Below are 23,098 nucleotides of genomic sequence, written 5' to 3'. Positions count from 1 at the left end.
GGAGATGCCCTAAAGACCTATATGTATTGTTTATGCTAAATATGAATCTTGTTTTCAATTGATAGGATTTAAATTGGTGAATGAAAAAATATGTTGAAAAAAAAAAGAGAATCAACCAGTTAATGGTATATTGAAGATGGTTCAATTATCGCTGTCAGTGAACGGCCATTAGTGTATGCATTTGATTATAGCTCTTTTGAGCTCTTGCTTTAAGAGGAAAACTATAATAATCACAAAGTCTAATAATCTGTTCAAGATAAGAATTTGTTTTTGATATATTACATTATCTTTCTTAAAATAAAAAGAGAGTTAAACTGTTAGATATGTCAAAACTATTTGTATAATTGATCTTCAAATGATGGCAAAAATGATCTTCAAATATTGAAAATAAGAAAGATATATTTCAAACAAAACAACCAAAAATAAAGCCAACATAATATTATGTACTCATTTCATCATTTTCGATATGCAGATAATAAATTCCAATACAAATAATTTATATCCACGCGGTAACAAGGAAAAAAGAAACAAGCTAGGAAACAAAAGCAAATTATTAACATTTCAAGGCAATTATTTCAATATCACGCTAAGTGCTTAAGCGTACGTGTCAACGTCATGCGTTACTTTTTGCGTTCACATACTCAAACTCTAATATGCAAACAAGTATTTTGACCAATGGAATCGTCTATATAAACGAGACATACAGCATTCAAGAACAATTACAGAGAGAAAAACACAGTTCTGACAATGTCTTTTCTTGGCCATTTTCAAATTTTTCTTTTTCTTTATGCTTTGCTTCTTCTCTCAGCACAATCTCGCAAAACCGAACATGATACAGAATCTAGTGACGATGGTGCAGAAGGACAACGATGGGCGGTTCTAGTGGCTGGTTCTAAAGAATATGAAAACTATAGGCATCAGGTTTTGCTTCTTTTTTTTTTTATAAAAAGTCATTAGCATAAGATAAGAAGTGGTCTTAGCTAGGAGATTTCTATGAACTAATTATCTACTGTTGTTTTGATTTAACAGGCTGACATATGCCATGCGTATCAGATACTGCGTAAAGGAGGTCTAAAAGATGAAAACATAATAGTGTTTATGTTTGATGACATTGCCTTAAATCCTAAGAATCCCAAGCGTGGAGTAATCATTAACAGACCCGGGGGAGAGGATGTTTATCAAGGAGTTCCTAAGGTTCTTATAAGTTCTTTTGTGCATTTGTATATGCTTATAAATGAAGCTACAAACTTAGATGTTGTTGATGTTTTTGGTTGAGCAGGACTACACGGGAGAAGCTGTGAATGTAGAGAACTTTTTAAATGTGATACTTGGAAACAAGAGTGGCGTCACAGGAGGAAGTGGAAAAGTTGTGAAAAGTGGTCCGAATGACAATATATTCATCTACTATGCTGACCATGGAGCTACAGGATTTATATGTACGTATTTTACCATCATTTCATATCTATGATAGATGTTTCTAGTGATATACTAATCCATGGTTTCTTGATGTTTATTATTCTCAGCGATGCCCACTGGTGAAGCACTCTATGCAGAAGATTTCATCAAAGTCTTGGAGAGGATGCACTTGCTAAAAAGATACAAGAAGATGGTATGCATTAATAACTCAAGTAATTTCATTATCATCTCTCAAGTATTTTTCTATATACTGTTCTGTTCTTGAATTGTTGAAGTGTGTTATGTTAGGTGATATATATTGAAGCTTGTGAATCTGGAAGCATGTTTGAAGGGCTGTTAAAGACAAATCTCAATATATACGCAGTTACTGCTTCTAATGCAAAAGATAGCAGCTATGGCATCTACTGTGGTGATACATATCCTCCTTCTCCTCCTGAGTATAATGGTCTTTGTCTCGGCGACGAATTTAGTGTCTCTTGGCTTGAGGACAGGTAAAATTTTAAGAATCAAAATCTTTATGATTTGATTGTTCTTCAAGACATTAAGAATCACTTTTTCCTAAATGGTTCTATGTTTTTGATTTTGGGGGCAGCGAACTTCATGACATGAGAAAAGAGACTTTGAAGCAGCAATACCAAGTTGTAAAGAGAAGAACAAGATCTTCTCATGTCTGCCGTTTTGGATCAGAGGAGCTTCTTAAAGACTATCTCGTCTCTTACATTGGAACCAATCCTGAAAACAAAAACTTCAGTCTAGCTTCATTGACTGCCTCACAAATCTCTAACCTAAGCTTGGTCAATACACGTGAGATACCTCTGTTATATCTCCAGAAGAAGGTGAAGTCCTGACTGATCATTCAAGATTGCAAAATAAACAAATGATGTGTGTTTTTTTTTATGTCTTACTTGTTTATGTCTCAGATTCAAAACGCTCCTGTGGGGTCACCTGAAAGACAAGAAGCTCAGAAGAATCTGCTTGACGAAATGAATCATAGGAAACAAATCGATCAGAACATTATAGAGATTCTGAGAGTTTCACTTAACCAAACCAATGTCCTAGATCTCTTGACTTCCACAAGAACAACAGGACAATCTCTTGTAGATGATTGGGACTGTTTCAAGACTCTGGTAACAAACGCAACTCAAATCTTGTTACTTATATTACACGTAACAACAAGTATATATCGAATAAAACATGGCAGGTTAAGAGTTTCAAGAATCAGTGTGGAGCAAAGATGGAATACGGTATGAAGTATGCAGGAGCACTTGCAAATATTTGCAATATGGGAGTCGATGTGAAGCAACATGTATCAGCTATTGAACAAGCTTGTGCCCATTAAATTGTATGAAAAAAAGTAATGTGATCGACTTATAAGTTATAAATAAGAAAGTTATTATTGCATAATATTTTGATTGTGTGGTCTTGTGACAAGAAAAAAATATAAGTGTTCTTGAACAATTCTCTTCCATAGAGGTTGTGTTTCTCCTCAGCTGCACAGGCAAGGAAACAAAACACAGACCTTTTTTTGGTAACACAAAATGTATTGTAAGAGAGAATCAAGGAACAAAAAACAATGTCATGTTCCTTAATGGTATCGATAACAATCCCTAGGCCTTCAATTCTTTCACCCTTTCTTGGCTCACAAGACACAGCAGCATACACGTCTGCTTCCATCGAACACTCAGCTATGAGCTTACGGATCAATCTGCACGCTTCGTATGTTTCTCCTGATATATCTCTTGCGTTTGTGGTGGCAACGGAAATGACTTTGCTTGTTCACTTTGGCGTGGATGAACTTCCTGGATAAGAAGACATTGAGCAAGAAAGGCCTCATGTACATACATGTCTGTTCTTTGCTTCTATGACTTCCTGTTGGGCCTCTTTTCGCTGCTTTGCCACGTGATCTTTGAGTCCATGCAGCTTGCACAAAAAGACTCCTAAACAATGCATTAAAAACTGGATCTTTAAAATACCCAAGAGATAAAGAAACAAGCTTTGAAGAGATTCACTCTCATCTCAAGCATCAGTAGATTGTGAGACATAAATTGAGAAAGCCCACATTTTTTTTATTCACATCCAAGGGCAACATACAAACAAGAACACACGCTAAGCTACAAAAACAGAACATCACAGCAATTACGAGAATGTACCCAGCGGTTGTGTAGTACAGACGACGCAATAAGAAGGGTTTACCTTTTTGACGATGGGAGATGATATTATAATGGAGGAGTGTTAGAAACGTTGAGAAAGTTAAAATGATTCTGTTATTATTCAGTTACACAAGAACCGGTTCCCGGATAAATGCCCGGTTAACACTAAACCAACTATACAGTTATATCAACTCTAGTATGGAGCCGGTTTCGATGGAGAATTTGGGAAATCAAGATTTCCATGAAACTGAAGAGCTCAGTTTGCTGGAACGAGTTGGCCGAGACAGACTCGTGTCGAAGGGGACGAGTGAGAAAGTTGATGAGACCAAGCAAGACATCTTCCTCGAGCGGTAATGAGAGTTAGTGAGACAGTAACTCTGATCGGATAAGGCGCGGCTCTCGATTCAATTCACCGTCTCGTGTTACGCTTTTCGGTTTACAATTCTAAAACCTTAAACCGGACCAGCTGATTAAACCCTCATAAATACTGGTGAAACAAGTCAAACCGCCAACCTCCAAATACCGGTTACGACTTGCTGCACACCAAGAAAACCAAAGCATAAACAATAAAGCTCAAATTTTCTGAAATGCTTTTTTTTAATATCTAAATCATAATCTGAATTTTTTTTCTTTCTTTTATATTTAAATTATAATTGTGTGTTTAGTGGGTCTTTACCTGGAGATATGACAAAAGCTGTTCTTCTCCACTTGAAACAATAAGGTCTGCATACTCCACACTTGTTATATTTCCACAAAAATGAAAAGGCTAGATATTCTTACAAAAAACAAAAAGACTAGAAAGAAGACATTCTTTAACCCAAATGGATTTTATATGTATTTACTATATCATAGATATTGCTACTGTTACTTGAAGGCTAAACCACATCATCACATTTAAATAGTTTTGAGTTTTGGTGAATGTGGTGGCTTGGCTTTTTGCCCCATGAGATGTTTTTCTTTGTTTGGGCACTTGGGGAGGGTTTTCATTCCAGTGAGATGTAAGAAGCCGAGTTCTATTTGTTAAGGCTAAACAATCCGCTATGTTCTTCTCAGTCATAATGAAAGAGGAAATCAATTTTAACCACAAATTATGTTCACGCTTCCATTCATAGATACAAGCACATATGTACATAAGCATTTTCAAATATATATTGTATGGATCTAAATCTAGCACTGTCCAAATTTGCAAACCTCCTAACCTTCTATTCCTTCTTCCGAGGTTTCAATCCAAAAGTTCATAACCTCAGAGCACAAACTTAACTGTTCAGTTTTTGGTTTTCGAATCTACATTGTTTTGTTTATGTGTTATAATGATATGTTCTAACTATTAACTAATAATATGTGTATGGAAGAATCGATTTCCAACCCATTATTCAACTAGTATTCTATATTACCTAGGTTAGGTTACACGTTCTGCCTTTTTCATCTATTTTGTTTTAAAAATCACAAAAATATGAAATATTTCATATAGTGTCTAATATCTTTCCTAAATATACTCCAAAACCACCACCCAAAATATCGCATGGTATCTATTGTATCTCATTAATTTAATTTTGAGAAAAAGTGAAATAAAAAAAAATTTGTTGTTAGAACCCACCACCCATACTAATTTCATAAGGCATTTAACCACCAGGACACAAGATTCTTGGTACTGTATATGTCACACGGCTTAAAATAATATAGAGTCAGCAGGCTTCGAACAATAATATTAGGCAACATAACAATTAATCAATCAAAGGACGCAAGATCTTTTATATATGTTGCTTCTCTGTTTCTCCAAGCAAAAGTTTGCCTGAATTCAGTTACAAAAAAAAAAAAAATTTGCTTGAATTATATAACAACCATGCATGTGTACTCATATTACGATCCACTGTTTCTCTGTCTCTCTTTGTGCATCTGAATTTCCTTGTGAAGAAATTATCGGCTAAAAATCAAGATATATCGTATAAAAACCTTATGTAGATCACAACAATTACGATTACGATTACGATTTCATTACGTTATAGTTATTCTTAAAATATCATAAGAGTGTGTGACTTTGTTTTAATTGTTCAGTAAGCTATTGATCAAATGAAAAATGGATCTTAAAACATCTACTAGCAACATTTGCAACCAAAAATCTGAGAAACTCTTCTTTGCAACGAGTAATCAGCTTGCATTGCAAGGTCCATCTCCATGTCTTCGCCCGTGACAGTTGTAATGAGAAGAATAAAAGCAGCTCCAATGAAAATATACTAAAAAGTATCTAAGACTTAAAATGTAACTAAAATAAATGAAAATTTTAAATTTAAATCAAAAGCTTAACAACTGTTCCTCTGCACCCATCTTATTAGAACCCTTGGCAAATGACACAGGTCATTTTATAATTGACCATATTTTTTGTCAATAAAATAAAATCACCTACTCTTTATACTTTATATGATATTAAAAATATTTTTATATATTTTTATAAATCTTAAAATAAAATATCTATCTAACAAGATTCATTATTCATAGTTTAAATTGAAATGATTGAAGTTTAATATAATAGTATATTAAGTTTTTAATTAATGTAATAGTACTAAAACTAAAAAAATATATATTAAGATTCCATATGTTAAAAAAATTGTATAGATTTATTTTAGTTTAAGATAAGTTTATATTATTGACATACTTAGTGAGTATCTCACCAATAAGATTGCTCTAACAGCTCTTGTGTTCCACCAATGCTGACTGAACCATCCTTCAAGAACACCGTAATGGTGAGTCACATCTTCTTCTTTTTTTCAGCCAACACATTACCTTCAACAACAACCAGAGAAGAGTAAGCTTCAACAAAGTAGCAGCAGATTATTTATTAGACTAGAATATGATTTTAAATACCAACTAGATCTCGATCCGAGCAACCGCGCGGATTTTTGTTTTCATTTATTTTTATATAAATATTTTATTTTTAATTTAAAATTGGTATATATTATAATATATATGTGTCTATCAATTTTTAAAACATAATAAGTTTACGGTGTATTTTTTCATTGAATAGATTGTTTCAAACTTTCACATGTATTTGTATCTTCTTCTATATATATATTTTCGGATTATTATTTCATTGTTAAAATCGTAACTATATATACACATTAGTAAAATATTGTTTTATTGTCATATTCAAAGATATTGTAACATTTCACAAATTTAGAAAGTTTCTTAAAAATTAAACTTTTCGCTTCATAGATTTATATTATCGAGTAAATAATTAAACATTTAATTTTTGTTTAATTTTTAAAATAAACTATATAGTTTAAAATTTGTTTTCATTGGTTTAAGGTAGTAAAGATTAATCGTTGTTAGATAATATAATTTTGTTATTAAAAAAAATCTTTATAATTTTAAAAGTTAACATCGACAAATAATTAACATATGGAGGTATAATATTACAACATTAAATTATATCTATTCAATTTATACTATCTATAAATTAAATGAATCATCTATTGTTTAAATCCAATTATTCATAGCCTATTAAAAAATTTTGGTATGCCTAAAATTTAAATGATAAGCTTAGAGATTAAATGTAACATGACTTTTTAGGAATATGTCTATTAGGTCCATTTTAAAAAAAAATCACACATGAACCAAGGTTATGACTTCTGTTTTAATATATAAGATTATGATCATGTAGACAATCAAAACACCAATGTTGTCAAAAAGAAGATCTGTTTTGAGGCAAAACCCTTCCAGGGTTGCCAAAAGAGTTACCCATTAGACCACCATAAGAACGACTTTTCCTAATCTTAGTACACTTAAAGCAAGACATCAATCGATGCATCGGTCAAAAAAGCCATGAAAACCGTGCCACTAAATGAAGCTCCATTGAACTCATTGTAAGCAACTTTGTCTCCTTGAAATTTAGGCACTAATGGAGATGGTCTAACAGATGGTCTAAAAGAGCAGCAACTTCGTCAGCAAGGAAGAACTCCTCATTGATTTATAGGAAAAAAGTTGCCATCATACAAATCAATTTATATATATATATATATATCCTATTTATCCAATTATCTCAAAAAAGAAGCTAGCAAACAAAAGCAATAACATTAATACGCAAATTTAAATACTACGTTGACATCAGCAGTTAACATTATGAGTTACTTTTTGTGGGTTTAATATTATGAGTTACTTTTTGCATCCACAGACTCAAACTTTAATACGCAAACGACTCAAAGAAATTTTCTATATAAACGAGTTATATACTACGGTATTCAAGAACATCAACCGCAAGAGAAAAAAAAAACAGTTCTTTAGAAGTCTTATTACGACAATGTCTTTTCTTGGTCATTTACAAGTTCTTGTTTTTCTTTATGCTCTGCTTCTTTTCTCAGCAGAATCTCGCAAAACCCAACTATTTGATACAGAATCTAGCGCTGATGATGGTGCTGAACACGAAAACTACGGGGATAAGGTCTATTGATTTTTCGTGTATAAGAAGTTCTAACCATAAGAAGGAAAGAAAGTGGTCCCAGGGAGATTATATGAACTAAATCTATTGTTTCTTTGCTTTCGCAGGTAGATGCGCGAGATATCCCTCTGTTATATCTCGAGACGAAGGTGAAGTCCTAATCTTTCAAGATTGAAACATAAACGAAAGATGTGTCTGTTTTTGATGTTTCACTATATATTTATCTCTCAGATTCAAAACGCTCCTGTGGGGTCACCTCAAAGACAAGAAGCTCAGAAGAATCTGCTTGAGGAAATAAATCACAGGAAACAAATCGATCAGAACATTATAGAGATTCTTAGACTTTCACTCAAAAAAACCGATGTCTTAGATCTCTTAACTTCCACAAGAACAACAGGACAACCTGTTGTAGATGATTGGGACTGCTACAAGACTCTGGTAACAACCCCTTATCAATTATTGTTACTTGTGTTCCACTTAAAGACCCTTAAAACAAATATATACTGAATAAAACATCACAGGTTAAAAGTTTCAAGAATCAATGTGGAGCAAAGATGGAATACGATATGAAGTATGCAGGAGCACTTGCCAATATCTGCAATATGGGAGTGGATGTGAAGAAAAGTGTTGCAGCTATTGAAGAAGCTTGTGCCCATTAAATTATATGCAAAAAATAATATTGTGATCGCCTTATAAATATGAAAGTTATTGCATAACATTTGATTGTGTGGAGATGGTTGATGCCTATTTTACTTGATAACGCGAAAGTCTTGGTCTTAAATTGGATTCGTAGTATAATAACCTCGTACCAATTCTAGTTTCAAGAATTCACGCGAAAGTCTTGGTCTTAAATTGGAGAATGAGTAAGTGATCGGATAAGGCTCGGCGGCACTCGAGTCAACATCTCGTATTCACGTGTTATGCTTTACGGTTTACAGTTCTACAACCTTGAACCGGAGCAGCTGATTAAATCCTCATATATACTGGTGAACGGGACAAACCGCCAGTCCCAAAATATCGGTTACGACTTTTGCTGCAGACCAAAAAACCCAAAGGATAAACCCTGAAGTTTAAATTTTTTGTTGCCATAAATGTTACGTAACATTCATTTTTGCAGAGAATGTTCAGTCGAAGCTAGAATTTGATCAGTACTTCCATTGAGTGTTTTTTTTTTCATTTTTAATGGATTAAATTAAGAATGATTATGTTATTTTACTATTATATGGTTTGATCAACCCATATTGTAATTAAAATGTTTTGCAAAATAAATAATAATATATCTCATCGGTCATTTGATAAATTTTGTGATTGTCATTTATCATTCTACATAATTTAAGTATAATATTTTATTTTATATTTGAATTAAAAAAATTAAATTATTATTATCGTTAATATAATTAATTTTATATAATTTTAGTTTTTGCTTATCAATTAAAGCTAAATTAATTTTAGTCTCTAATTATATTTTATGATAATTATAATTGAATTAATTAATTTTCTGCAATAAAATTTTCAAAGATTCTGAAAAGTTTTTATTAGAGTTTATAGTGATTGAACCGGTGGTATGTTAAGTAAACCGGTATAGAAAGGAGTATAAATACATGTATACGGTGTAAAATACAGATAAGAGAATACAATACATTTTCTTTCGATTATTATTATTATTATTATTATTATTATTATTATTATTATTATTATTATTATTATTATTATTATTATTATTATTATTATTATTATTATTATTATTATTATTATTATTATTATTATTATTTTTATTATTATTTTTATGCTTATTATTATTATTATTATTATTATTATTATTATTATTATTATTATTATTATTATTATTATTATTATTATTATTATTATTATTATTATCATCATCTTGTCAATGATAATAGTTACTTGACTAGGTTTTAACGTGATAAAACTGCTCTGTTGTTTCAGGGAACCATTCTGTGGATCAACCTGGATTGGATTGGCCGACAAGGCTAAAGATTATACAAGGAGTTGGTAAGGGTTTAGGTTACTTGTTCAAGGAGCTACCAACACTAACCATCCCTCACGGTCATCTCAAGTCATCAAACGTTGTACTTGACAAATCATTTGAGCCTCTCTTAACAGACTACGCGCTAAGACCAGTGATGAACTCAGAGCAATCTCATAACCTAATGATCGCTTATAAATCTCCAGAGTACAGCTTAAAGGGACATATAACCAAGAAGACCGACGTTTGGTGCCTCGGTGTCCTGATCTTGGAGCTTATAACCGGTAGGTTTCCTGAGAATTATCTAAGTAAAGGGTACGATGCTAACATGAGCCTTGTGACTTGGGTGAGTGACATGGTGAAAGAGAAGAAAACGAGTGACGTGTTTGACAAGGAAATGATTGGGAAGAAGAACTGTAAAGCAGAGATGCTGAGCCTGTTGAAAATAGGGTTGAGCTGTTGCGAAGAAGATGAAGAGAGGAGGATGGAGATGAGAGATGCTGTGGAGAAGATAGAGAGGTTAAGAGAGTCGGATATTGACTTGGAAGCTTCTACCAATGTCTTTGCTTCTCGGTTGATAGAAGATGATGACTTTGGTTTTGCGGTGAATCGATGATGAGTATGGTCAGTCTTATCAATGGAAAGAAGAGTTTGAAAAAAAAACAATTTGTTATGTTGATGTAAGAAAAACAATTTGTTAACTTTTCCAGCTTTATAAAATCAGTCACTCTCTCGTTCGTGTAAATTAGTTTGCATAGTTTCATTAAGTTTACTCATTTCTCCATATGATTATTATTATAACATTACAATAGTGTATCCTACACATAATACATGAATCTATGCGTGAGATTAGGACTTTTTTTTCAAGAAGAAGCTACAATAATGATCCATTATTGTTCTAATTTGGAGGTAATAGGAGTCCTTGAAAGTCCTAATTTAGGAATACCGCAGATTTTATATTGAAGCCATCCGAGAAAAGGCCAAGATTCTTGGAGAGCATGCTACTCTGTAATTGATGAAGTTCCAAAAGGGAAACGTGAAGAACAAGTATGTGAATTTAGGGTTAGTATCTGTAACAGTGGATAAAGATAAAGGAAGCCAACATGCTCTCAAATGAGCAGGTCATCATATTGTCTCCAAAGGACAAACTATCATCCTCCTCCATGTTCTCCAAGAACAAACGATAGTGCACCGTGATCTGAAACCAGGAAACATTTTGATTGACCCGAACAATCTAAGCAAAATCGCCAAACAAGTCCCTGAAGCTGCAGAGACGTCTACTCCTTTGGTATCTTGCTTCTCGACCTGCTCACATCGAAAAGACCTACTGGTTTTGCTTACAACGTTGAGCAAGCGGTGGAGCAAGGGACATTCAAGGATATGTTAGACGACTCAGCAGTTCATAACTGGCCAGTGGAGGAAGCTTTAACTTTGGCAAAAGGTTGCGCTTAAATATGCACAGCTGAGAAGGAAAGACTGATCAGACCTAGGGAAAGTGGTTTTACCAGAGCTCATTAGACTGAGAGCTCTTGCAGATGCCAATATGGAGTGTATAATGTTCAACTATAGCAGAGGCCCATCACCAAATCATAGCTTTTTGTCTCTTTACCACCAGTTGAAAGTACTGAAAAATGCTGAGTGTTTAAACATTTTTGTTATATCCTCATTTTAAAATGAAAATATTTTTAAAGTATTACAGGATAAAATGAGTTAGTGTAACGTCAGATGGCTAGTATACACATTCAAGTACTTAGTTTTATTGGACACGAAGAAGAACTTTGGTGCATTATATATACTTTCCATAAATTAACTTTTAAAACATTAACATAAAATGAGCTAGTGTAAACTTGTTGTATCTATGCTAACTTTACTTTTGTTTTCGTTTTAGATGAAAACGACGAGGATTATAATCCTTGTATGTTGAAGGAAAGATGAACTGAGGCCATTCTTTTTTTTTGGGTGTAATGTATTCATATTGTTTATATTCGTAAGCAAAAAAAACTATAGGAAAGTATATGTTAGGTTTGGTAGTAATACCTCTGCAACACGTAAACTCTGTTTTGATATATACAAGACGAAATCTGGATCACACAAATCCTAATGCTAATCCTAGTTAGCTTCTAAATTAAGAGATACTCGTAATTATACATATACTCTAAAGCTATAATGTAAAATATCAAATCAAGATTGGCACTCAGTGATTTTATAACAAAAATAAAGTTTAAATTAATATAACAGTATTTATATCATAACTAAGAACTTTATTATCATTTTTTATTATTTTCCATAGTAAAAATACAAATTATAAGTTTTAATCATTTTAAATTATGTGGACACAAATAATATATAACCAAATCAGTACGTATGACAGATCAACAAAAAAATAACACCAATCAAAATTTGTCACATTAGTAAAAACTCCACGTAAACTATCATGAATTTTTCGCCTAGGACTTGTGCTGCATGCATATATAAAGTTAATTATTATCTACATAGACAATAATACTAGCCACTGTAATTATTCAGACCAAAATACAATAAACTAATAAGAAGTCCAAAAAATTACAACCCACATTAGACCCAAAAAAACTATAGCCCACACCAAACCTTCTAAATACCAAAAAAAATACTAGTAATCTAATCAATTTTCAGTAACTACTTATATTATCTCCCTAAAGAAATGATTGCACTTCACAACGTTTTTGAAACAGTAACGTGCCGATTCTTCATTCTGTCTTCTTAATTCAATGATTTTGATGGCTAGTTCCTTGTATTGATGACCTTTCTCTAAACCTATATAACAGATACCTTCTCAATTTTATCTTCAAAACAAAAATCCTCCCAGTGAACTTCAGAAATCCAAATATAGCCTCTAATACCATTTCCAATGGTTACTCTAAAAATAAAGTAACTCTATAATAGAGTTTGAGTTTGCTCTAATGGTACTCTATTTTAGAGTAGAAAATAAAGTGATGAACAAAAAAAATAAGTTATTCTATATTTGGAGTAAACCTATTTTTCACTATATTATAGAGTGAGAAATAGAGTCTTATTGGAGCATTTTTACTCTAAACTCTATTTTAGAGTGAAAAATAGAGTGTGGTTGGAGATGCCCTAAAGACCTATATGTATTGTTTATGCTAAATATGAATCTTGTTTTCAATTGATAGGATTTAAATTGGTGAATGAAAAAATATGTTGAAAAAAAAGAGAATCAACCAGTTAATGGTATATTGAAGATGGTTCAATTATCGCTGTCAGTGAACGGCCATTAGTGTATGCACTTGATTATAGCTCTTTTGAGCTCTTGCTTTAAGAGGAAAACTATAATAATCACAAAGTCTAATAATCTGTTCAAGATAAGAATTTGTTTTTGATATATTACATTATCTTTCTTAAAATAAAAAGAGAGTTAAACTGTTAGATATGTCAAAACTATTTGTATAATTGATCTTCAAATGATGGCAAAAATGATCTTCAAATATTGAAAATAAGAAAGATATATTTCAAACAAAACAACCAAAAATAAAGCCAACATAATATTATGTACTCATTTCATCATTTTCGATATGCAGATAATAAATTCCAATACAGATAATTTATATCCACGCGGTAACAAGGAAAAAAGAAACAAGCTAGGAAACAAAAGCAAATTATTAACATTTCAAGGCAATTATTTCAATATCACGCTAAGTGCTTAAGCGTACGTGTCAACGTCATGCGTTACTTTTTGCGTTCACATACTCAAACTCTAATATGCAAACAAGTATTTTGACCAATGGAATCGTCTATATAAACGAGACATACAGCATTCAAGAACAATTACAGAGAGAAAAACACAGTTCTGACAATGTCTTTTCTTGGCCATTTTCAAATTTTTCTTTTTCTTTATGCTTTGCTTCTTCTCTCAGCACAATCTCGCAAAACCGAACATGATACAGAATCTAGTGACGATGGTGCAGAAGGACAACGATGGGCGGTTCTAGTGGCTGGTTCTAAAGAATATGAAAACTATAGGCATCAGGTTTTGCTTCTTTTTTTTTTTATAAAAAGTCATTAGCATAAGATAAGAAGTGGTCTTAGCTAGGAGATTTCTATGAACTAATTATCTACTGTTGTTTTGATTTAACAGGCTGACATATGCCATGCGTATCAGATACTGCGTAAAGGAGGTCTAAAAGATGAAAACATAATAGTGTTTATGTTTGATGACATTGCCTTAAATCCTAAGAATCCCAAGCGTGGAGTAATCATTAACAGACCCGGGGGAGAGGATGTTTATCAAGGAGTTCCTAAGGTTCTTATAAGTTCTTTTGTGCATTTGTATATGCTTATAAATGAAGCTACAAACTTAGATGTTGTTGATGTTTTTGGTTGAGCAGGACTACACGGGAGAAGCTGTGAATGTAGAGAACTTTTTAAATGTGATACTTGGAAACAAGAGTGGCGTCACAGGAGGAAGTGGAAAAGTTGTGAAAAGTGGTCCGAATGACAATATATTCATCTACTATGCTGACCATGGAGCTACAGGATTTATATGTACGTATTTTACCATCATTTCATATCTATGATAGATGTTTCTAGTGATATACTAATCCATGGTTTCTTGATGTTTATTATTCTCAGCGATGCCCACTGGTGAAGCACTCTATGCAGAAGATTTCATCAAAGTCTTGGAGAGGATGCACTTGCTAAAAAGATACAAGAAGATGGTATGCATTAATAACTCAAGTAATTTCATTATCATCTCTCAAGTATTTTTCTATATACTGTTCTGTTCTTGAATTGTTGAAGTGTGTTATGTTAGGTGATATATATTGAAGCTTGTGAATCTGGAAGCATGTTTGAAGGGCTGTTAAAGACAAATCTCAATATATACGCAGTTACTGCTTCTAATGCAAAAGATAGCAGCTATGGCATCTACTGTGGTGATACATATCCTCCTTCTCCTCCTGAGTATAATGGTCTTTGTCTCGGCGACGAATTTAGTGTCTCTTGGCTTGAGGACAGGTAAAATTTTAAGAATCAAAATCTTTATGATTTGATTGTTCTTCAAGACATTAAGAATCACTTTTTCCTAAATGGTTCTATGTTTTTGATTTTGGGGGCAGCGAACTTCATGACATGAGAAAAGAGACTTTGAAGCAGCAATACCAAGTTGTAAAGAGAAGAACAAGATCTTCTCATGTCTGCCGTTTTGGATCAGAGGAGCTTCTTAAAGACTATCTCGTCTCTTACATTGGAACCAATCCTGAAAACAAAAACTTCAGTCTAGCTTCATTGACTGCCTCACAAATCTCTAACCTAAGCTTGGTCAATACACGTGAGATACCTCTGTTATATCTCCAGAAGAAGGTGAAGTCCTGACTGATCATTCAAGATTGCAAAATAAACAAATGATGTGTGTTTTTTTTTATGTCTTACTTGTTTATGTCTCAGATTCAAAACGCTCCTGTGGGGTCACCTGAAAGACAAGAAGCTCAGAAGAATCTGCTTGACGAAATGAATCATAGGAAACAAATCGATCAGAACATTATAGAGATTCTGAGAGTTTCACTTAACCAAACCAATGTCCTAGATCTCTTGACTTCCACAAGAACAACAGGACAATCTCTTGTAGATGATTGGGACTGTTTCAAGACTCTGGTAACAAACGCAACTCAAATCTTGTTACTTATATTACACGTAACAACAAGTATATATCGAATAAAACATGGCAGGTTAAGAGTTTCAAGAATCAGTGTGGAGCAAAGATGGAATACGGTATGAAGTATGCAGGAGCACTTGCAAATATTTGCAATATGGGAGTCGATGTGAAGCAACATGTATCAGCTATTGAACAAGCTTGTGCCCATTAAATTGTATGAAAAAAAAGTAATGTGATCGACTTATAAGTTATAAATAAGAAAGTTATTATTGCATAATATTTTGATTGTGTGGTCTTGTGACAAGAAAAAAATATAAGTGTTCTTGAACAATTCTCTTCCATAGAGGTTGTGTTTCTCCTCAGCTGCACAGGCAAGGAAACAAAACACAGACCTTTTTTTGGTAACACAAAATGTATTGTAAGAGAGAATCAAGGAACAAAAAACAATGTCATGTTCCTTAATGGTATCGATAACAATCCCTAGGCCTTCAATTCTTTCACCCTTTCTTGGCTCACAAGACACAGCAGCATACACGTCTGCTTCCATCGAACACTCAGCTATGAGCTTACGGATCAATCTGCACGCTTCGTATGTTTCTCCTGATATATCTCTTGCGTTTGTGGTGGCAACGGAAATGACTTTGCTTGTTCACTTTGGCGTGGATGAACTTCCTGGATAAGAAGACATTGAGCAAGAAAGGCCTCATGTACATACATGTCTGTTCTTTGCTTCTATGACTTCCTGTTGGGCCTCTTTTCGCTGCTTTGCCACGTGATCTTTGAGTCCATGCAGCTTGCACAAAAAGACTCCTAAACAATGCATTAAAAACTGGATCTTTAAAATACCCAAGAGATAAAGAAACAAGCTTTGAAGAGATTCACTCTCATCTCAAGCATCAGTAGATTGTGAGACATAAATTGAGAAAGCCCACATTTTTTTTATTCACATCCAAGGGCAACATACAAACAAGAACACACGCTAAGCTACAAAAACAGAACATCACAGCAATTACGAGAATGTACCCAGCGGTTGTGTAGTACAGACGACGCAATAAGAAGGGTTTACCTTTTTGACGATGGGAGATGATATTATAATGGAGGAGTGTTAGAAACGTTGAGAAAGTTAAAATGATTCTGTTATTATTCAGTTACACAAGAACCGGTTCCCGGATAAATGCCCGGTTAACACTAAACCAACTATACAGTTATATCAACTCTAGTATGGAGCCGGTTTCGATGGAGAATTTGGGAAATCAAGATTTCCATGAAACTGAAGAGCTCAGTTTGCTGGAACGAGTTGGCCGAGACAGACTCGTGTCGAAGGGGACGAGTGAGAAAGTTGATGAGACCAAGCAAGACATCTTCCTCGAGCGGTAATGAGAGTTAGTGAGACAGTAACTCTGATCGGATAAGGCGCGGCTCTCGATTCAATTCACCGTCTCGTGTTACGCTTTTCGGTTTACAATTCTAAAACCTTAAACCGGACCAGCTGATTAAACCCTCATAAATACTGGTGAAACAAGTCAAACCGCCAACCTCCAAATACCGGTTACGACTTGCTGCACACCAAGAAAACCAAAGCATAAACAATAAAGCTCAAATTTTCTGAAATGCTTTTTTTAATATCTAAATCATAATCTGAATTTTTTTTCTTTCTTTTATATTTAAATTATAATTGTGTGTTTAGTGGGTCTTTACCTGGAGATATGACAAAAGCTGTTCTTCTCCACTTGAAACAATAAGGTCTGCATACTCCACACTTGTTATATTTCCACAAAAATGAAAAGGCTAGATATTCTTACAAAAAACAAAAAGACTAGAAAGAAGACATTCTTTAACCCAAATGGATTTTATATGTATTTACTATATCATAGATATTGCTACTGTTACTTGAAGGCTAAACCACATCATCACATTTAAATAGTTTTGAGTTTTGGTGAATGTGGTGGCTTGGCTTTTTGCCCCATGAGATGTTTTTCTTTGTTTGGGCACTTGGGGAGGGTTTTCATTCCAGTGAGATGTAAGAAGCCGAGTTCTATTTGTTAAGGCTAAACAATCCGCTATGTTCTTCTCAGTCATAATGAAAGAGGAAATCAATTTTAACCACAAATTATGTTCACGCTTCCATTCATAGATACAAGCACATATGTACATAAGCATTTTCAAATATATATTGTATGGATCTAAATCTAGCACTGTCCAAATTTGCAAACCTCCTAACCTTCTATTCCTTCTTCCGAGGTTTCAATCCAAAAGTTCATAACCTCAGAGCACAAACTTAACTGTTCAGTTTTTGGTTTTCGAATCTACATTGTTTTGTTTATGTGTTATAATGATATGTTCTAACTATTAACTAATAATATGTGTATGGAAGAATCGATTTCCAACCCATTATTCAACTAGTATTCTATATTACCTAGGTTAGGTTACACGTTCTGCCTTTTTCATCTATTTTGTTTTAAAAATCACAAAAATATGAAATATTTCATATAGTGTCTAATATCTTTCCTAAATATACTCCAAAACCACCACCCAAAATATCGCATGGTATCTATTGTATCTCATTAATTTAATTTTGAGAAAAAGTGAAATAAAAAAAAAAATTGTTGTTAGAACCCACCACCCATACTAATTTCATAAGGCATTTAACCACCAGGACACAAGATTCTTGGTACTGTATATGTCACACGGCTTAAAATAATATAGAGTCAGCAGGCTTCGAACAATAATATTAGGCAACATAACAATTAATCAATCAAAGGACGCAAGATCTTTTATATATGTTGCTTCTCTGTTTCTCCAAGCAAAAGTTTGCCTGAATTCAGTTACAAAAAAAAAAAAAAAATTGCTTGAATTATATAACAACCATGCATGTGTACTCATATTACGATCCACTGTTTCTCTGTCTCTCTTTGTGCATCTGAATTTCCTTGTGAAGAAATTATCGGCTAAAAATCAAGATATATCGTATAAAAACCTTATGTAGATCACAACAATTACGATTACGATTACGATTTCATTACGTTATAGTTATTCTTAAAATATCATAAGAGTGTGTGACTTTGTTTTAATTGTTCAGTAAGCTATTGATCAAATGAAAAATGGATCTTAAAACATCTACTAGCAACATTTGCAACCAAAAATCTGAGAAACTCTTCTTTGCAACGAGTAATCAGCTTGCATTGCAAGGTCCATCTCCATGTCTTCGCCCGTGACAGTTGTAATGAGAAGAATAAAAGCAGCTCCAATGAAAATATACTAAAAAGTATCTAAGACTTAAAATGTAACTAAAATAAATGAAAATTTTAAATTTAAATCAAAAGCTTAACAACTGTTCCTCTGCACCCATCTTATTAGAACCCTTGGCAAATGACACAGGTCATTTTATAATTGACCATATTTTTTGTCAATAAAATAAAATCACCTACTCTTTATACTTTATATGATATTAAAAATATTTTTATATATTTTTATAAATCTTAAAATAAAATATCTATCTAACAAGATTCATTATTCATAGTTTAAATTGAAATGATTGAAGTTTAATATAATAGTATATTAAGTTTTTAATTAATGTAATAGTACTAAAACTAAAAAATATATATTAAGATTCCATATGTTAAAAAATTATATAGATTTATTTTAGTTTAAGATAAGTTTATATTATTGACATACTTAGTGAGTATCTCACCAATAAGATTGCTCTAACAGCTCTTGTGTTCCACCAATGCTGACTGAACCATCCTTCAAGAACACCGTAATGGTGAGTCACATCTTCTTCTTTTTTTTCAGCCAACACATTACCTTCAACAACAACCAGAGAAGAGTAAGCTTCAACAAAGTAGCAGCAGATTATTTATTAGACTAGAATATGATTTTAAATACCAACTAGATCTCGATCCGCGCAACCGCGCGGATTTTTGTTTTCATTTATTTTTATATAAATATTTTATTTTTAATTTAAAATTGGTATATATTATAATATATATGTGTCTATCAATTTTTAAAACATAATAAGTTTACGGTGTATTTTTTCATTGAATAGATTGTTTCAAACTTTCACATGTATTTGTATCTTCTTCTATATATATATTTTCGGATTATTATTTCATTGTTAAAATCGTAACTATATATACACATTAGTAAAATATTGTTTTATTGTCATATTCAAAGATATTGTAACATTTCACAAATTTAGAAAGTTTCTTAAAAATTAAACTTTTCGCTTCATAGATTTATATTATCGAGTAAATAATTAAACATTTAATTTTTGTTTAATTTTTAAAATAAACTATATAGTTTAAAATTTGTTTTCATTGGTTTAAGGTAGTAAAGATTAATCGTTGTTAGATAATATAATTTTGTTATTAAAAAAAATCTTTATAATTTTAAAAGTTAACATCGACAAATAATTAACATATGGAGGTATAATATTACAACATTAAATTATATCTATTCAATTTATACTATCTATAAATCAAATGAATCATCTATTGTTTAAATCCAATTATTCATAGCCTATTAAAAAATTTTGGTATGCCTAAAATTTAAATGATAAGCTTAGAGATTAAATGTAACATGACTTTTTAGGAATATGTCTATTAGGTCCATTTTAAAAAAAAATCACACATGAACCAAGGTTATGACTTCTGTTTTAATATATAAGATTATGATCATGTAGACAATCAAAACACCAATGTTGTCAAAAAGAAGATCTGTTTTGAGGCAAAACCCTTCCAGGGTTGCCAAAAGAGTTACCCATTAGACCACCATAAGAACGACTTTTCCTAATCTTAGTACACTTAAAGCAAGACATCAATCGATGCATCGGTCAAAAAAGCCATGAAAACCGTGCCACTAAATGAAGCTCCATTGAACTCATTGTAAGCAACTTTGTCTCCTTGAAATTTAGGCACTAATGGAGATGGTCTAACAGATGGTCTAAAAGAGCAGCAACTTCGTCAGACAAGGAAGATCTCCTCATTGATTTATAGAAAAAAAGTTGTCATCATACAAATCAATTTATATATATATATATATATCCTATTTATCCAATTATCTCAAAAAAGAAGCTAGCAAACAAAAGCAATAACATTAATACGCAAATTTAAATACTACGTTGACATCAGCAGTTAACATTATGAGTTACTTTTTGTGGGTTTAATATTATGAGTTACTTTTTGCATCCACAGACTCAAACTTTAATACGCAAACGACTCAAAGAAATTTTCTATATAAACGAGTTATATACTACGGTATTCAAGAACATCAACCGCAAGAGAAAAAAAAAACAGTTCTTTAGAAGTCTTATTACGACAATGTCTTTTCTTGGTCATTTACAAGTTCTTGTTTTTCTTTATGCTCTGCTTCTTTTCTCAGCAGAATCTCGCAAAACCCAACTATTTGATACAGAATCTAGCGCTGATGATGGTGCTGAACACGAAAACTACGGGGATAAGGTCTATTGATTTTTCGTGTATAAGAAGTTCTAACCATAAGAAGGAAAGAAAGTGGTCCCAGGGAGATTATATGAACTAAATCTATTGTTTCTTTGCTTTCGCAGGTCGATGCGCGAGATATCCCTCTGTTATATCTCGAGACGAAGGTGAAGTCCTAATCTTTCAAGATTGAAACATAAACGAAAGATGTGTCTGTTTTTGATGTTTCACTATATATTTATCTCTCAGATTCAAAACGCTCCTGTGGGGTCACCTCAAAGACAAGAAGCTCAGAAGAATCTGCTTGAGGAAATAAATCACAGGAAACAAATCGATCAGAACATTATAGAGATTCTTAGACTTTCACTCAAAAAAACCGATGTCTTAGATCTCTTAACTTCCACAAGAACAACAGGACAACCTGTTGTAGATGATTGGGACTGCTACAAGACTCTGGTAACAACCCCTTATCAATTATTGTTACTTGTGTTCCACTTAAAGACCCTTAAAACAAATATATACTGAATAAAACATCACAGGTTAAAAGTTTCAAGAATCAATGTGGAGCAAAGATGGAATACGATATGAAGTATGCAGGAGCACTTGCCAATATCTGCAATATGGGAGTGGATGTGAAGAAAAGTGTTGCAGCTATTGAAGAAGCTTGTGCCCATTAAATTATATGCAAAAAATAATATTGTGATCGCCTTATAAATATGAAAGTTATTGCATAACATTTGATTGTGTGGAGATGGTTGATGCCTATTTTACTTGATAACGCGAAAGTCTTGGTCTTAAATTGGATTCATAGTATAATAACCTCGTACCAATTCTAGTTTCAAGAATTCACGCGAAAGTCTTGGTCTTAAATTGGAGAATGAGTAAGTGATCGGATAAGGCTCGGCGGCACTCGAGTCAACATCTCGTATTCACGTGTTATGCTTTACGGTTTACAGTTCTACAACCTTGAACCGGAGCAGCTGATTAAATCCTCATATATACTGGTGAACGGGACAAACCGCCAGTCCCAAAATATCGGTTACGACTTTTGCTGCAGACCAAAAAACCCAAAGGATAAACCCTGAAGTTTAAATTTTTTGTTGCCATAAATGTTACGTAACATTCATTTTTGCAGAGAATGTTCAGTCGAAGCTAGAATTTGATCAGTACTTCCATTGAGTGTTTTTTTTTTCATTTTTAATGGATTAAATTAAGAATGATTATGTTATTTTACTATTATATGGTTTTATCAACCCATATTGTATTAAAATGTTTTGCAAAATAAATAATAATATATCTCATCGGTCATTTGATAAATTTTGTGATTGTCATTTATCATTCTACATAATTTAAGTATAATATTTTATTTTATATTTGAATTAAAAAAATTAAATTATTATTATCGTTAATATAATTAATTTTATATAATTTTAGTTTTTGCTTATCAATTAAAGCTAAATTAATTTTAGTCTCTAATTATATTTTATGATAATTATAATTGAATTAATTAATTTTCTGCAATAAAATTTTCAAAGATTCTGAAAAGTTTTTATTAGAGTTTATAGTGATTGAACTGGTGGTATGTTAAGTAAACCGGTATAGAAAGGAGTATAAATACATGTATACGGTGTAAAATACAGATAAGAGAATACAATACATTTTCTTTCGATCGTAACAAACTCTCTCTTCCTCACTGGAGCTCGTATTGTAATATGGTATTGCAAAGGGCTACACACAGTTGGAGGGCTTAGACTACTTGGATACATTCTCGCCTGTTGCTAAGATTGGCACTCTATGTCTTCTTCTGAGTGTTGCCGCAGCTAAAAATTGGTCCATTTCGCAGTTGGATATCAACAATGCCTTCTTCAACGGTGACCTTGATGAAGAAATTTACATGCGTCTCCCTGAAGGTTATGAAGAAATCACTGGCAAGAAGTGTCCTCCCAACTCGGTGTGTAAGCTTCATAAGTCTCTATATGGTCTTAAGCAAGCTTCCCGTCAGTGGAATCAGAAGCTGTCTAGTGTAAT

At 32.6% G+C, this 23,098-nt stretch overlaps 5 protein-coding genes across 5 annotated transcripts; all 5 read left to right on the top strand.

The window, feature by feature from the left end:
• The first annotated feature begins 701 nt into the window (after positions 1-701).
• LOC117129893 (vacuolar-processing enzyme delta-isozyme-like) lies at positions 702-2,874 on the top strand. Its single transcript, XM_033283106.1, has 8 exons — positions 702-921; positions 1,030-1,194; positions 1,280-1,436; positions 1,524-1,609; positions 1,705-1,907; positions 2,009-2,252; positions 2,337-2,543; positions 2,618-2,874. Exons 1-8 carry the CDS (start codon positions 748-750, stop codon positions 2,753-2,755), a joined length of 1,374 nt encoding a protein of 457 aa, XP_033138997.1. The 5' UTR covers positions 702-747; the 3' UTR covers positions 2,756-2,874.
• Positions 2,875-7,860: 4,986 nt separating this feature from the next.
• On the top strand, positions 7,861-8,779 carry LOC117129889 (vacuolar-processing enzyme delta-isozyme-like). The gene is made up of 4 exons (XM_033283102.1): positions 7,861-8,001; positions 8,106-8,147; positions 8,230-8,436; positions 8,520-8,779. Exons 1-4 carry the CDS (start codon positions 7,861-7,863, stop codon positions 8,655-8,657), a joined length of 528 nt encoding a protein of 175 aa, XP_033138993.1. The 3' UTR covers positions 8,658-8,779.
• Positions 8,780-9,780: 1,001 nt separating this feature from the next.
• LOC117129892 (pollen receptor-like kinase 4) lies at positions 9,781-12,411 on the top strand. The gene has a single exon (XM_033283105.1). The coding sequence runs from the start codon at positions 10,143-10,145 to the stop codon at positions 10,599-10,601; it is 459 nt and encodes a 152-aa protein (XP_033138996.1). The 5' UTR covers positions 9,781-10,142; the 3' UTR covers positions 10,602-12,411.
• A 1,378-nt stretch (positions 12,412-13,789) lies between these two features.
• On the top strand, positions 13,790-15,967 carry LOC103848303 (vacuolar-processing enzyme delta-isozyme-like). The gene is made up of 8 exons (XM_033283103.1): positions 13,790-14,009; positions 14,118-14,282; positions 14,368-14,524; positions 14,612-14,697; positions 14,793-14,995; positions 15,097-15,340; positions 15,425-15,631; positions 15,706-15,967. The coding sequence occupies exons 1-8, from the start codon at positions 13,836-13,838 to the stop codon at positions 15,841-15,843; spliced, it is 1,374 nt and encodes a 457-aa protein (XP_033138994.1). The 5' UTR covers positions 13,790-13,835; the 3' UTR covers positions 15,844-15,967.
• A 4,163-nt stretch (positions 15,968-20,130) lies between these two features.
• Positions 20,131-22,014, top strand: LOC117129891 (vacuolar-processing enzyme delta-isozyme-like). Its single transcript, XM_033283104.1, has 4 exons — positions 20,131-21,091; positions 21,196-21,237; positions 21,320-21,526; positions 21,610-22,014. The coding sequence occupies exons 1-4, from the start codon at positions 20,801-20,803 to the stop codon at positions 21,745-21,747; spliced, it is 678 nt and encodes a 225-aa protein (XP_033138995.1). The 5' UTR covers positions 20,131-20,800; the 3' UTR covers positions 21,748-22,014.
• The last annotated feature ends 1,084 nt before the right edge of the window (positions 22,015-23,098 follow it).

Source organism: Brassica rapa, unplaced genomic scaffold (genome assembly GCF_000309985.2).
Source record: "Brassica rapa cultivar Chiifu-401-42 unplaced genomic scaffold, CAAS_Brap_v3.01 Scaffold0230, whole genome shotgun sequence".
Classification (NCBI taxonomy): domain Eukaryota; kingdom Viridiplantae; phylum Streptophyta; class Magnoliopsida; order Brassicales; family Brassicaceae; genus Brassica; species Brassica rapa.
Note: the sequence above shows the minus strand (reverse complement) of the source record. Positions and strands in the feature narration are given on the sequence as shown.

Bases quoted from the DNA above. Each gene is read 5' to 3' on its own strand.
- LOC117129893 (XM_033283106.1), top strand. From the start codon at position 748: ATGTCTTTTCTTGGCCATTTTCAAATTTTTCTTTTTCTTTATGCTTTG. The intron at 1,610-1,704 runs GTATGCATTAAT...GTGTTATGTTAG, and splicing joins TAAAAAGATACAAGAAGATG to GTGATATATATTGAAGCTTG. The intron at 2,253-2,336 runs GTGAAGTCCTGA...TTTATGTCTCAG, and splicing joins TGTTATATCTCCAGAAGAAG to ATTCAAAACGCTCCTGTGGG.
- LOC117129889 (XM_033283102.1), top strand. From the start codon at position 7,861: ATGTCTTTTCTTGGTCATTTACAAGTTCTTGTTTTTCTTTATGCTCTG. The intron at 8,148-8,229 runs GTGAAGTCCTAA...TTTATCTCTCAG, and splicing joins TGTTATATCTCGAGACGAAG to ATTCAAAACGCTCCTGTGGG. The intron at 8,437-8,519 runs GTAACAACCCCT...AAAACATCACAG, and splicing joins GGGACTGCTACAAGACTCTG to GTTAAAAGTTTCAAGAATCA.
- LOC117129892 (XM_033283105.1), top strand. From the start codon at position 10,143: ATGAACTCAGAGCAATCTCATAACCTAATGATCGCTTATAAATCTCCA.
- LOC103848303 (XM_033283103.1), top strand. From the start codon at position 13,836: ATGTCTTTTCTTGGCCATTTTCAAATTTTTCTTTTTCTTTATGCTTTG. The intron at 14,283-14,367 runs GTTCTTATAAGT...TTGGTTGAGCAG, and splicing joins TTTATCAAGGAGTTCCTAAG to GACTACACGGGAGAAGCTGT. The intron at 14,525-14,611 runs GTACGTATTTTA...TATTATTCTCAG, and splicing joins TGGAGCTACAGGATTTATAT to CGATGCCCACTGGTGAAGCA.
- LOC117129891 (XM_033283104.1), top strand. From the start codon at position 20,801: ATGAGTTACTTTTTGCATCCACAGACTCAAACTTTAATACGCAAACGA. The intron at 21,092-21,195 runs GTCTATTGATTT...TTGCTTTCGCAG, and splicing joins ACGAAAACTACGGGGATAAG to GTCGATGCGCGAGATATCCC. The intron at 21,527-21,609 runs GTAACAACCCCT...AAAACATCACAG, and splicing joins GGGACTGCTACAAGACTCTG to GTTAAAAGTTTCAAGAATCA.